The sequence below is a fragment of the Crocodylus siamensis genome, chromosome 1 (genome assembly GCF_052110815.1).
Source record: "Crocodylus siamensis isolate JL-2025a chromosome 1, ASM5211081v1, whole genome shotgun sequence".
In the NCBI taxonomy this organism is placed as follows: domain Eukaryota; kingdom Metazoa; phylum Chordata; order Crocodylia; family Crocodylidae; genus Crocodylus; species Crocodylus siamensis.
This window is the reverse complement of record NC_143395.1, coordinates 321870277-321883162: the sequence shown is the minus strand read 5'-3', so window position 1 is coordinate 321883162 and position 12886 is coordinate 321870277. Positions and strand designations below refer to the sequence as shown.

Here is a 12886-nt window from a genome sequence, read left to right as displayed (position 1 = left end):
TTACTATTTGAGCTGATAATTATACCAGCATAGAATATGCATGCTATGTTGTTGTCTTTTGTTTCTAGAAGAATAACTCAGTTTTGTCAAGAGGCTTCTTTCTCCCAGCCTTGTGGAAAATGTATTGTTCAATGACAGGAAAACAAAAATAAAAGGCCAGAGTCACTTTCATGGAAGCATAAATCTGTCAGTCTTTGTACAAAACATTGAAGATTCTCTTAAAATTCAGTTTCAAAGATGTGTTAATCAAGATAATGCTTAATTTGTGTATTGATCTGAGTGCAAACACAAATGGTAGAACAGCTAAACAATAAAGAATTCAATAGTTCTGATTAGTTATGTAACTGAGAGATAGAGACACTAAGAGCATATTTTTGTGCCATTTATTGATTGTGACTTTAGAAATCCTAAATAAAAGAAGCATAAAGCATTCTTTATCAAATTAAGTAGATATTAGGGTCTTTATTCATCAGTATCTGACTTACATAATGCTTCTTTATTTTCATGTGTTCCTTCTATGCAACCAGGAAACCACAATCTGTGAAGTAACTAAGATTTTTGACATGCGGTTGGAATAGAATTATAACACAATCTGGTCCTGATGTTGCTCCTAAGACTATTGTATGCCAAAAAAACTGTTGTCCCATTATCCTTATTTCTTATCTCTGGTTGTTTTGTGGCATGTGACATAAGAATTATTCATGCTTAAAATATAAGACAAATCACCTTTGTTAGAGGCCCCCCCATGTTTGTTTTCATTTGGTATACTACTCCTGCTGGTATCTGATGCAAATTATTTCAGAGGGATGCACATTTTCATTGAATGCAAAGAGTACTCTAAGCTGAAAGACAGCAAAGTGTCTGAATCCAGCTCTTGATAAACTAATGCCTTGAAGAAAAGGGAAACAGTCCTTTTAAATTCACACTCACTTAATATTTTTATTTTATTTTAGATGTTAGATGAAGAATTAGACCAGCTGTTGTCAACCAGGGGTACGTGTACTCCTAGGGGTACTTAAAAAAGTCATAGGGAGCACAGAGGGGCTCCTGCCGGTGCTTGCACCCCAGCAGAGGCCATGGGGGCGCATGCCTCCCTGATCTGTGCATGGGGCAGTGGCGGCTGCTGCTCTGCAGTGGGCGTAGTGCGCTGCTGCAGCTGCCCCAGGAGTGGTGCAATGCCACATGCCTGCTGCCACTGAGCTACGCCACTCCCCCTGCCTGCCCAGTGGCGGGACACACGTTGCATCGCACCGCTCCCAGGACAACTACAGCAGCACATAAAGCCCAGCTCGCAGTGGCAGCTGCCTCTGCCCTGCAGATAGATCGGGGAGGAGCATGTGCCCCTGGGCCTCTACTGGGGTGCACATGGTGGCAGGAGCCTCTCGCACCCCTGTATGACCTGCCTGGGCTCTGATTGTCCCATGACCGGGCCAACCGGGACCCCATTCACCCCTGCCTCTGTCTGTGCCCCACTTCTTCCCTCATTGTAGGGGCCTCAATCTGCACCCCCCACGGCCCTTTCCCTCCCCCACAGACTTACCTGCTGGGGGGGCAGGTGGGATATGCATGCACATGTGTGCATGTGCTCAGCCCCCCTCAAAATAATTTTAATATGAAGTGATATACTTGTTAAAAAAAGGTTGAAAACCCCTGAATTAGACATTTCTAAATTGCTTGTCTCCAAAATATTCTTGAGCTCTGAGTGACAGATTTTTTTATCTCACTTAGGAATTTTTGTAATGTACAGGTTTGCTATCTTCCTGCTTAGCCTACTCTTTGCTTTCTATGAAAATTAGTCAGTTCGCCTTTTTTGTTACATTCATTGTTTTATAAGCTCTTTTCTCTCTTCCCATTCAGCCATGCTCTTTATAACCTGTTTCAGAATCTGCCCTGAATTGTTCTCATTTTGTCAACTTTTCATTGCTAGTTTGTCTCCATAAAACTTCTGAAAACAGTTGCTTGTTGCAGCTGAGGGATTTTTTTAAGATAGCTTCTCTCAAATTGCTTAAATGCAAAACAAGAACTTTGTATTTCAGCAGTGCTCTAGAACAGGGCTGTCCAACTTACTCAGTTCTGTGGGGCTGCTCTCAGACTGAACAACTCGCTTCCAGTGACAGGGCAGCAGGGAAACCAGAGGGTGGATGTTGCTGCTCCCCACTTCCTCTCCATCTTCCCTTGCTGCTGCTTTGAATCGCCAGCAGTGATCAAAATCTCCAAATTTAGTAGGGTACAAATGGCAGTGACGTTCACCCCTGGATTCTGGAGCCTAGGAGCCTTTGAGCCACCACGTGGATGGTTCTTGAGCTGTGCAATCGCAGTGGCTCTGGTCACAACTTGAACAGCACTGATCTAGAAAAGTGTCAGACTGCAAAAATAATAGGCAAAACTTTAAAAAAAAAAAACATGCAGAATATGGAGGCTGTTTAGAAGCAACTGAATGCTGAAGATACTGTCTCTAAATGGAGCTCGGGTTAACTTCAGTATTAGCTACGCAAGGTAAATCCCTGTTAGGAGACAAATTTAGTTTATTTACCTAACATTTCTCTTATGACTTATACGGATATTTATATAGCATTTATAAAATGCTCTTGTTTCTTCTGTCTCTACCTTCTTTGCTCCCTCTTAATATTGCATCCGCATCTTTTTCCATCAACATTGCAAAGGCAATAAACCCGTAGATAAAAGAGTTGCTTTCATATAATGTTTTAGGAGGAGGCATATTAGTGAACCTTTTTAAGTAGCTTAAAAATCCCAGCTAGTGGCTCAAGGACTGAGCTGGTATTGTGTATTTGTAATGTCTTGTTTTACATTATAGTACTCTATGCATTTAAATGCTCATTTTTCTCATGATTACCATATTTTTTTCTCATGTTTTTACTCCTCGTTGTTTTTTAAAAGGTACCATGAAGGAAAAAGGATCTTAAGTTGGGTATGGATCTGAATAGTAACAGCTAGCGAATAGAGTCTGCTCCTGAGTGTGCTGCCAGCCCCATGCAGCAGACGGGGCCCACAGACTGATCCAGCATACTGGGTCTGGGACCAGGTGTCAGGCCCAATCTAGCACAACAGTCCCAGGGCTGTGTAGCTTGAGAGCACCGTGGATTCAGCACTGAACTCCAATTCTAGGGCCATCATGTGGTCCTAGACCCAGTGCACATTAGCTCTGGGTCTGCATGTTGGGTCATATTCAATGTGCTGGGTCTGGCTATGAATCAACTCTGTGCATGAGCTTGACCGAGTATGCAGATGGAAGGGCAGGGGGGAAGAGAGGGGTGTTCCACACAGTAGGAGGGAGGGGAGAGCATTAGCAGAGGTTATTGGCAGCAGTTCCCCCCCACAACCCACACACATGCACCAAATTTCCATACCCACGGGGTTTCCTTTTGCTCACATACAATGCATACCCCAGTTTTCCCCAGCTGGTTTTGAGGCTGAAAGAAGTAGGTTATACACAAGAAAAATATGGCGTTCTTTTAAAGGTATAAAAATCACCTGCATTACACCTCCCAAATGTTCTTGTAATGACTGACACAGCTGCCACCACTCTTATCAGAAGTAACTGTTCAAGACCAAATGGAGTTTCCAGTTTCTAATGCATCTGGTTTGGTATAATTTGAGAAGAGCCACACTTTTTGAGAAAAGCCACACTTTTAGGAATGGGTTCAATTGCTAGATCTACACTTGCAGGTCATGTGATGTTTATGGTTTATCTACCTGGGAAAGATATTACAAAACAAGCTAGAGTATGATTTTAAAGATATAATATCTATACTATATTCACTTCCATGGCAACATTCTTGTTTCATACTGAGTACTGTATTTACTTGATTCTAAGACAAGGCGGGTTTGTGTAACAGTGGAAAGAAGCCCCTTCTCTTAGAACTATGTATGAGGGTGCTGAGGGGCCAGCAGCTGCTGTGGCTCAGGCTCTATTCCCCACCTAGGGTAGGGGTGACAGCCACAGCTGCTACCTAGCTTACCCTGCCCCCACCCAGGCCACCCGCTGCCTTTTCTTCCTATCCCCCTTCCACCTGCCCCTCCCCATTCTCGCCCACCAGACCCCTGCCTTGAGCTGGCAGGCTCCATACACTTTGCAGCCTAGGGTGCTGAGTGGGAGCTATGCTCAATGCCACAGGTAAGAATGGGTACAGAGCCTGCCAGTATAGAGCAGAGGCTGGGGAAGAAGCAGGGGACCCAAGGCTTGCGGGGACAGAAGTGATAGAGGGACCAGGCACAAGTAGGGAGCAAGTTGCATGACCTCTCTCCACCACCTGCTTCCCCACTGCCTGCCTCCCATACCACTGGGAGGATTGAATGAAAAATAATTAGATTCTATATACAGAAAATTATAAACGTGTAAATGTTCCATGTATAAAATCTAATTATTGGGGGGGTTGTTTTTAGATTAGAATAAATACAGTATTTGCATAGCATCTGACAAAGTAGGTTGTAGTGTATGAAAGTTCATCCCTCTCTGAACACATCAATCTGTCAGATTACTGGTTAACCTCCCTTTACTTTCTTTGTGGGGTTTGACCTGGTTCGCTTCCAAAGGTGCTCTTACTGTGAAATAAGAATGTTCAAATGAGAAGTTCAGACCAAATAGCTATTCCTGTTGAGAAGCCCTGAAATCCTCTGTTGAGGAGGAGGAGTATGGGGTGTGCCAAATAGAATGGCAGTCTACTGGATTCTTAGCATTTGCAGTCCATTGTCTGTTGACAGTGTAGTGATAAGAGCTGTCTCATACCCTGTGATTAGAGAAACTGAAAGACTGGTTATGAGCATATGTTCTCTCTAATCCTCTCCCACAATTGTACCAAGTTTAAAATAAAGATAAGTACTGAGTTCAGTGTCCTCTGTAGAGTGTTATGACTGCATCCTGATACAGACTATTCATTTTTCTATATACTTAAGAAAGCATAAAAATAAAAGTTGTGGTCTTAGAGTTGAATATGTACATTATCTAAGAAGATTTAATTTCTATAAGTTATTTGTGATGCATTCAGTGCTAATTTCATTTTCTTTCTTTTCAAAGTGTCTATGAACCACACAGAGCAAAATATGACAGTGTCCCAGATTCCATATCCAGAAACATGGTATGTGTTTTATGTAGACAAGTTTACCTGCGAGGAGAATTATGAAAATTCTGAATCCGAGGATGTTCAGTTTGAAATGGTATTACTAAACCCAGATGCAGAAGGGAATCCATTAGATCACTTTAGCGCAGGGGAATCTGGTAAGATTTTTTTTTCTCAAAGCTAGATTTATAAGTTAAGTAAGGGTCTGATCATCAAGTGAGTTGGTACTTACTATGCTTGAAAAAAGTGTGAAATTGGAAGTTTGTGGCCTATGGAATTATTCACATTAGATTTATACTTTTCTCAAAAAGGAAGGAATTCCAGTGAATATTCCTAACATGACAATCTCTTCCAGTTCTGTAATGCAGTTATATAAATCTGGTCTTATCAAAGAAATAAGTTATGAATTGTAACATCAAACAGTTCTCCTGTTATTTTCTTGAAAAGATTGGCCTCTACTATAGTAGACTCAAGTTTTATGTTGTTATGACACAAATTAATCATATTTTAATCAAGTGTGAGCTATTAGAGAAAGTAAACAAATGATCTGTATAACACAGGTGGATTGATTTAAACCAAATTGATTTGATTTAAATTGGCAAGCCAAAAGCCTGATTTAAATTATTGTTTGTTTGTTTTTTTACCTACTTCCCTATTACATGTGCTCTCGCTCTCTCAAAGGTGCATTTTCATTGGTTGATTTAACAATTAACATTGATTTATGACCAAATACAGTTTTCCAATAGATTTGGTACATGTGTTTCCTAGATACATATTTTAAAAATATATAGCTTGGCATACCTAGATAGCTAGAAATCCTGTATATTGGTACACTATAAAATGGTGAAATCCATATTTCTTGTTTGCTAGATGATTAACTTTCTGCTCCTATTTGTATCAAGCTGCATTAAGTTGCCAATTTAAATTTAATTAAACACATAAAACCAGCACTTCCCGGTGATAGAGGAATGTCTTTAAAATATTCCCAAATAGGGTCTTTTTTGCAACCTGCAGCAACAACAGTTTCCTCCAGTTCCCAGGTATTGAAATCATGGCTAGTCTACACTCCACCAAATCATGTTTTGTTTTGTACACTGTCTTAAGCCCAGCATTAGTCCTTGTACTTCTGGGGCAGGAACTACCAGGGCCCAGTGTATTGTTCCTTCTATTCCTCTCTGTTTCTGTTCCAACAAAGGAAAATAAATCCTCGCTAGAGACATACAACCCAATTTAGAGGGCTGGTTTTGGGGACATGGTGCACATGGTAAGAAAGTAACTATATTCATACAGAAAAAGAGCATGAGAGGGAGCCTGACACTAAGTTAGTGGTATGTGGTTGGGAGAGCGGAGTCCTGGATTTCAGTCCCTGCTCTTAGTGCTGTTTACATATTGCATCCAATATCCGTTTCATGTAAAACTAAGTCCTGCAGAGTTAAAGTGCCTCAAGGATTAGGTGATAGCTTGACAGGATTTTCAAGATTCTAACTTTGGCCTTAGATGGAACTTACATGCCAAAGTCCTGATTATGCATATTAGCCCTACATTACTTTTACAAGCAGAAGGCTTGTGGCTGAAAACTGATCTGAACAAAAGGCATATTATATTTGGCGCTGAATCATTCTCTACATATTAGACACTTGGGTATGATCCCCTTTCACTCTTCTTGAGTTCCTGAAATTTCATTAATACTTTTGTAACATGATATCATGTTAGTTTAAAGCTAAGTCAAAAAGGCAGTGAGGTAGAAGAGAAGGAAGAGAACCCACCCATTTATTATATCAGTTTTTCAGGGGTTCTTTTACAGACTTTTTCTCATCATATAGACATTGTATGCTAAATAGTTTAGGGTGATTATGATAATGTTTTGATGAAAACTAAATGGACAAAGTCTTCTATTTCATGTTGAGAAGTATCCCACTTTGTGAAAAGTCAGTTTATGGTAGGCTACCCATAGATCAGGTAGATACTCACTGCAAGCCAGGGTGGCAAATCTTGTCCAAAATACAGATTTTCTCTAGGCAAAAAAAAAGTCCAAATAAAGGAAATAGCTGGATGGGCTAAATAGGGTAAGCAGAAAGGTGAATTTAAAAAAAAATTGAAGTGACGGCCTGCTAAGTAGCTTTGTAACTTTGGTCTTTTCTAAGACCATAAAGGGCATAGACACATGACAAGATCCCAGATTTTTACTGCACAATAAATTTGTTTCCCTGTAAGGAGTGGATGCATGACCAGCTACTCAAGCAGTAGGCAGTATTACAACATCTGGTCACTAGGTGGCAAGGGAATCTGTTTGTAAGGATCAAATGACTACCTTAAGTTAAACTGGCAAGGGGAGTCAATAGGTGACTGGTATATCAATATATAGTTACTCCTTGCTTTTTGAAGAGTACATTGTCATGGCCTAGAGGGTATAGGAAAATGTATCCATGGCACAGTTTCAAAAGGGGAGAGGAAACCACTGCTTTGGACCAAGCAGCAGCTGTTGTTCTGTAAGTTACCTATGTACCAGCCTGTAGCAATACCAGTGTAGCAAAACAGATCCAACTTTAACCCATCCGGGGTAAAGTTATGGTGACTTGCATGATTTGTATTGCTATAGGCTCCTGCACAGAGTATAACAGTTGCAGCAGCAGCAGCAGCTCTTCCCCACCCTACCCCCCTTTTTAAAGTTGTGTCTGGTATATGTTTGTCTATGTCCAGAGTGGAATTTTTGCACCAGTGCATCTTGTCTACTCCACTTTTGCTAGGGAATAAACACATTGTGCACCCGAAGTCTACAGACCTCTGCCATTCCATTCCATGCACGTTCAAGTTAAATGCTTTGAGTTGTAGTTACTAGCTGCAGTGGTGAGCGTTCATATTTCATCCAACACTGATAACCTTTCTGTAGTTAATGTATTATGACGGAGCGGCCAACCCGTGGCACAGGCAGCCAGTGTGTAGTGCACAGCAGATTGGGGCAGAGGCAGGCAGAACAGCAGCAGATAGCAAGCAGTGCATCAGATTAGGGAGGGCAGGGAACAGAAGGCATAGCAGAGGAAGGAGATAAGGGTGGCACACAGGGAAGACGTAAGGCTTAATTTGTGGCACTCCTGCCAAAAATGTAAGCCTCTGCTAATGTGTATGCTCTCTCTTCTGCACTAGTTGGAATTTGTCTGACAGTTTTCTCTTGGAGAATACATTGTTCAAAACTGAACCATTTCCAAAGAATATTTATTTTTTTCAGTGAAGGCCTAGGAGAAAGCAAGCTATCTGGTTTCCTGCAAGTTTGCCTGCTCCAGTTTCCAGTCTTCTTTATCCCATTGCATCTTGCCTGGTGGGGTGATGTGGAACCAAAAATATGGAAGTCCTAAAGCTGCTGGTTCCCAATCTCAGTTTCATGATAGAGCTGCCCGGCCTCTAGGGCAGTCATCCAGAGTAGTGTCCTGTAGCCAGGAACCAGGACTTTGTCTTTCACCAAGTTTCATTCTTTGTTCTGTTTTTCATTCCAAATCTGGAATAAAGCAGGATTTCAGAACACTTGAGTCTTCCGTGAAATGGAATTACTTTTCTTTGCACAGCTTTAACTTTTCCATACCTAAAAGCTGTCTCCTTAGTACAGGTGCTATTTAAACTAACCATGCTTCATTTTATGTGGTATGAGAGTGACACCCAGTGGATACATAGATCCCTTTTTGCATTTATTGGATATGGATTTCTCTCTTCTCATCTCCTAACCTATCTTTGAAGACTCATTGTTTGTCTGAACCATTTCTTGGAGATGTTTCTAATTGCTGATATCAGTTGGAACTGTTGCCTGATTTTTCAAGGAAATATTTTCTATAGAGGTGCAACGGTATATGGTCGCATATCAGGTCGGCACCGATAACAGGAAAATTAACATTATTGGCAATCAGCTTTTTTTGGCCGATAATGTCACTGATAAGTGCCACGTGCATGTACATAGCCACAGCATGCATGTGGCCAGGAATGCAGCTAGGGCAGTGGATAGAACCCCATGCCCCAGATTTGTGCATGGGGCAAGGATGGGCTGCAAGCTCGAGGCCAGGGACAGCGCAGCCTCTTCCTGGCAGGGGGGCTGGGCCCAGCAGGGACAGGGCAGGATCAGCTGAGCGGGTATGGGCAGTGGTGTCAACACTGGGAGGGGTGGCTGCAGGAGAGCTACAGGGAATTTTAAGATGGCAGGTCTGCTCTCCAAGCTGCTTGGCTGCATTCCTATAAATCAGATATCCGATTGGTATCGGCTGACATGACTGGTTAATAATCAGCTATTTGTATCGGCCAAGAAATTCTTTATTGGTGTACCCTAATTGTCTGTATAAGGTATGTCAGTCATTACAATAACGCTGCACATGACATTTTTAGAGAAATTGAGCACAGAATCTCTCTTGCATTCAGAAAAGGATTATTTTGATTTAAAACTAGGCTTTCAGGTCAAATAATCAGCCATCTGGGAAAACTAGCACACAGATTCTTCCTTTGTTCTTAGTATATGGAGAAGATAAAAGAACATGTTTTGGGTACTAGTTCAGCTTTACAGTTGCTTTTTGGTCAGTAATTACCAAGACCATGTTGCTTAACATTGATCGTCCTAGTGATTTGATTTGCATTGCATTGCATTATATTATCTATACTCACCAAACTTGCATTATTAAGTAAACCTCATTTCTTCTCTTTACAGGATTACATGAGTTTTTTTCCATACTTATTCTAGTCTACTTTGTAGCTGCTTGCATATACACTCAATCACTATGGCAGACTGTTAAGAAAAGTGGACCTATGCATGCTGCATTAAAGGTACTGTCAACTGCGTTACTGTTACAGGCTGGTTCAGCTTTAGCCAACTACCTGCATTTCTCAAGGTAACTGTACTTATGTTTTTTTTCTCTTTTAAAATGAAGAATAAAATCTATTTAACTGTAAAAATCAGTTAACTATTCAAATCAATTCTGAATTGTGACAACTTGTGGGAAAGGCTAGTTAAAACATTGTGTGTTTTTTCACTTACTGTTAACAAAAAAAGTCAAATTTAAGACTGAGTAACTTTAACAAATATTGTCTCCTGTGTGTGGTGGTGGTGTTGTTTCTCCTTATAGTTACTCTAAAGATGGAATTGGGGCACCTCTTATGGGAAGTTTGGCAGAATGTGAGTATGCTTAATACAACTTAATATTGCCAACATTTTATTTTGATTGATGTGGAGCCTTTTAAATAGTGCTAACGTTTAGGGTCAGATTCTTATCTCAGCTATAGATCATTAGATTTTAAACACTACACGAAGCTCCTCTGCAGCAAATGGCTCTTCCTGGTTATTTCAAAAGTTAAGTAAGAAAGACATGGTTTACAGCTCTAGACAATTTAATTTTGTTAGACCCAATCCTATAAACAGATAGATGCATACATTTACATTCAGGTATTGGCACTTAAGACTAGAGCTATCACTTGGATAAATATGGATAAATTTTTCCAAATGCTGAAGTATTTTTTGCTTGATCAAAGCTTTAATAGGCTGAATAGGATCTGTAATACTAAGGTATTTTAAAAATAATTCTAGATATACAATTTAATTTCATTAAATATAATTTAATGAAAAAATGAAGGAATATAAGTCACGATATCTCAAGTTAGAGCTATAACAAGAATTATTGTATTAAGACCTGGTATTAACAAAGCAGTCTTCTTGACTTCATAGGATGGTAGGAAAGTATGGCTGAAAGGGATCTCATGTCCTCATCTAGTCCAATCCACTGCTTGTGGCAGGATCATCCCGAGCCAGGTGTGTTTCTAGCCTGCTCTTGAAAGTTCCCAGGAATGAAAATTCCACAACTTCTTTAGGTGGTAACCTGTTCCAATGCTTAACCATCCTCATAAGAAATTCCTCCTAATCTCTAACCTAAATTTCCTCAGCTGCCATGTGAGGCTGTTGTTCCCATTTCTGTTCCCTACAGCAACACAGAAAAAGCTGTCTCCATCCTCTTTATTTCATAGCATATTTGAAGACCATTTTCAAATCTTCCCTCAGTTTTCCCTTTCCTAGACTGAAGAGCCCTGCTCCTTTCAACCTTTCTGCATAAGTTATGTTTTCAGTTTCTAATAATTTTTATCACTCTCTTCTGGTCTCTTTCCAATCTGTCCTCATCTTTCTTAAAGTGTTGGGCTTTACTCCATGTCTTACTAGAATTAAACCCCACAGAGCATCTTGTGCCGTGGTACACTGCTTTAAGCTAACCTGACACTGTTTTTTGTTTTTTTTAAGTTCTGGTTAGAAATACAAAGGGATTCCTTTTCAACCATTTGGAAATTGTCCGTGAAAATGGCATTTCAGTGCTAAGGTAGCAGGTTAAGTATCATACCATGTTTACTCAATTCTGGTTTGAAGTTTTTTTCCCCATTTAATGTGGGGCTAGAGGAAAGCCCCTTGTTTTGTAATTGAGACAGTAGGGAGGCAAGCAGCTCCCCTGGTCCCAGCTCTGGCCCTGACTCAACCCAAAGTGAAGAGCAACCATTGGTGTCTACCCAACCCAGCATCCTTAGGGGCAGAGGCTGTGGAGGGGAGGGCAGTGTTGTTGGGGAAGAGGAGAAAGGGCAGGGGAGGAGGGTAGAGGCAGTGGGGTTACAGGCACAAGGGAGGCAAGTAGTGCGGAGGGCAGGGGTCAGGCCTTCCCTCCTCCTCCCCAACCCCACCACTGCTTTTCCCACTACAGCAGTGGAGGCAGGGATGAATTTAAGACAACCTTCTGATAATTTTCCATGTGTGGAATCTAATTATAACAAATTTAGGGTTGTCTTGGATTTAGCTAAATGTGGTAACTTAGATAGCAAAGTACCTCCCACAAATTCAGTCTTGCCATTTTGGCCTCCCCTTCAAAAAGAAAAATAAAACTAGATGTTGTTTGGAATTCTCTTTTGATATTTCTCCACAGACTATTATCCTATTCTTATTTCATTGTCCCACACTGATATATTTTACCCAATTGTTAAATCACTTGCGCGTACTTGTATGTCAAAATGGAGAGCTTGCCAAAAGATTACTCGACACTTACCTAGATACGGTAAATATCATAGAATAGAAGGACCAGAAGGGACCTATAAGATCATCAAATATAGAAGATGAGACAGTGAAATATAGGCAAGAGCCTCTGAGTGACCCCAGCTACCTGTCTAGTTTGGAAGAGGCCAGGTGATTTAAACTGAACTGTGGTTCCTGTATCTTTTGGAGTTGCTCACTATTCTCTGGCTAACTATCACTGGACATCTTGAAGCCATTTTTAGACTAGGACTACTAGTGTGGCTGTTTACTACTGGTAGTAAAGATTGCATTCTGGACCTGGAGGAGGAAAATATACATGCCATATTGATTGATAACGTAGGTTTACTGTAAGATAAACAAAGGTCTTAAATATTGGGGTTAAATGCTGTAGTAAAACTTAAATATAGACACCAGGTAAAGTAGTTCCCATAATCTTATCATCAGTACTGTTAAATTTTGCCTGGATAAACATTTGTTATTAGGTTGAGGAGATGTCTGCAAATAAATTTTTACTCATTAAATAGTAGGAACAGCAATACAAAAACAAGTGATGTTTGATTCTGGGTTTTTTGCATTTGCTTGATTTTACTTTTAAGTGTGATTTATATGGACATTTTTACCTGTAAAAGTGGTGGTTGTTTTCTTCCCAGTCATTATATATAATTTTTGCATGTAGTCCTGAACACTTCATATGCCAGCAGCAAACAGTATCCATAAATTCCATAAAAAACTTGCAGTTGGCATTAACAGCCTCTTGATGGCACTTGGCACTGCAGTA

General features: G+C 40.5%; 1 protein-coding gene across 1 annotated transcript in view; it reads left to right on the top strand.

The window, feature by feature from the left end:
• The window catches only part of GPR180 (G protein-coupled receptor 180), a 35538-nt gene that overhangs the window by 3342 nt on the left and 19310 nt on the right, over window positions 1–12886 (top strand). The window contains exons 3-5 of the mRNA XM_090023552.1: window positions 5036–5236; window positions 9760–9940; window positions 10175–10224. Coding sequence (XP_089879678.1) covers window positions 5036–5236; window positions 9760–9940; window positions 10175–10224 — 432 coding nt within the window. The remainder of the gene's footprint in view (window positions 1–5035; window positions 5237–9759; window positions 9941–10174; window positions 10225–12886) is intronic.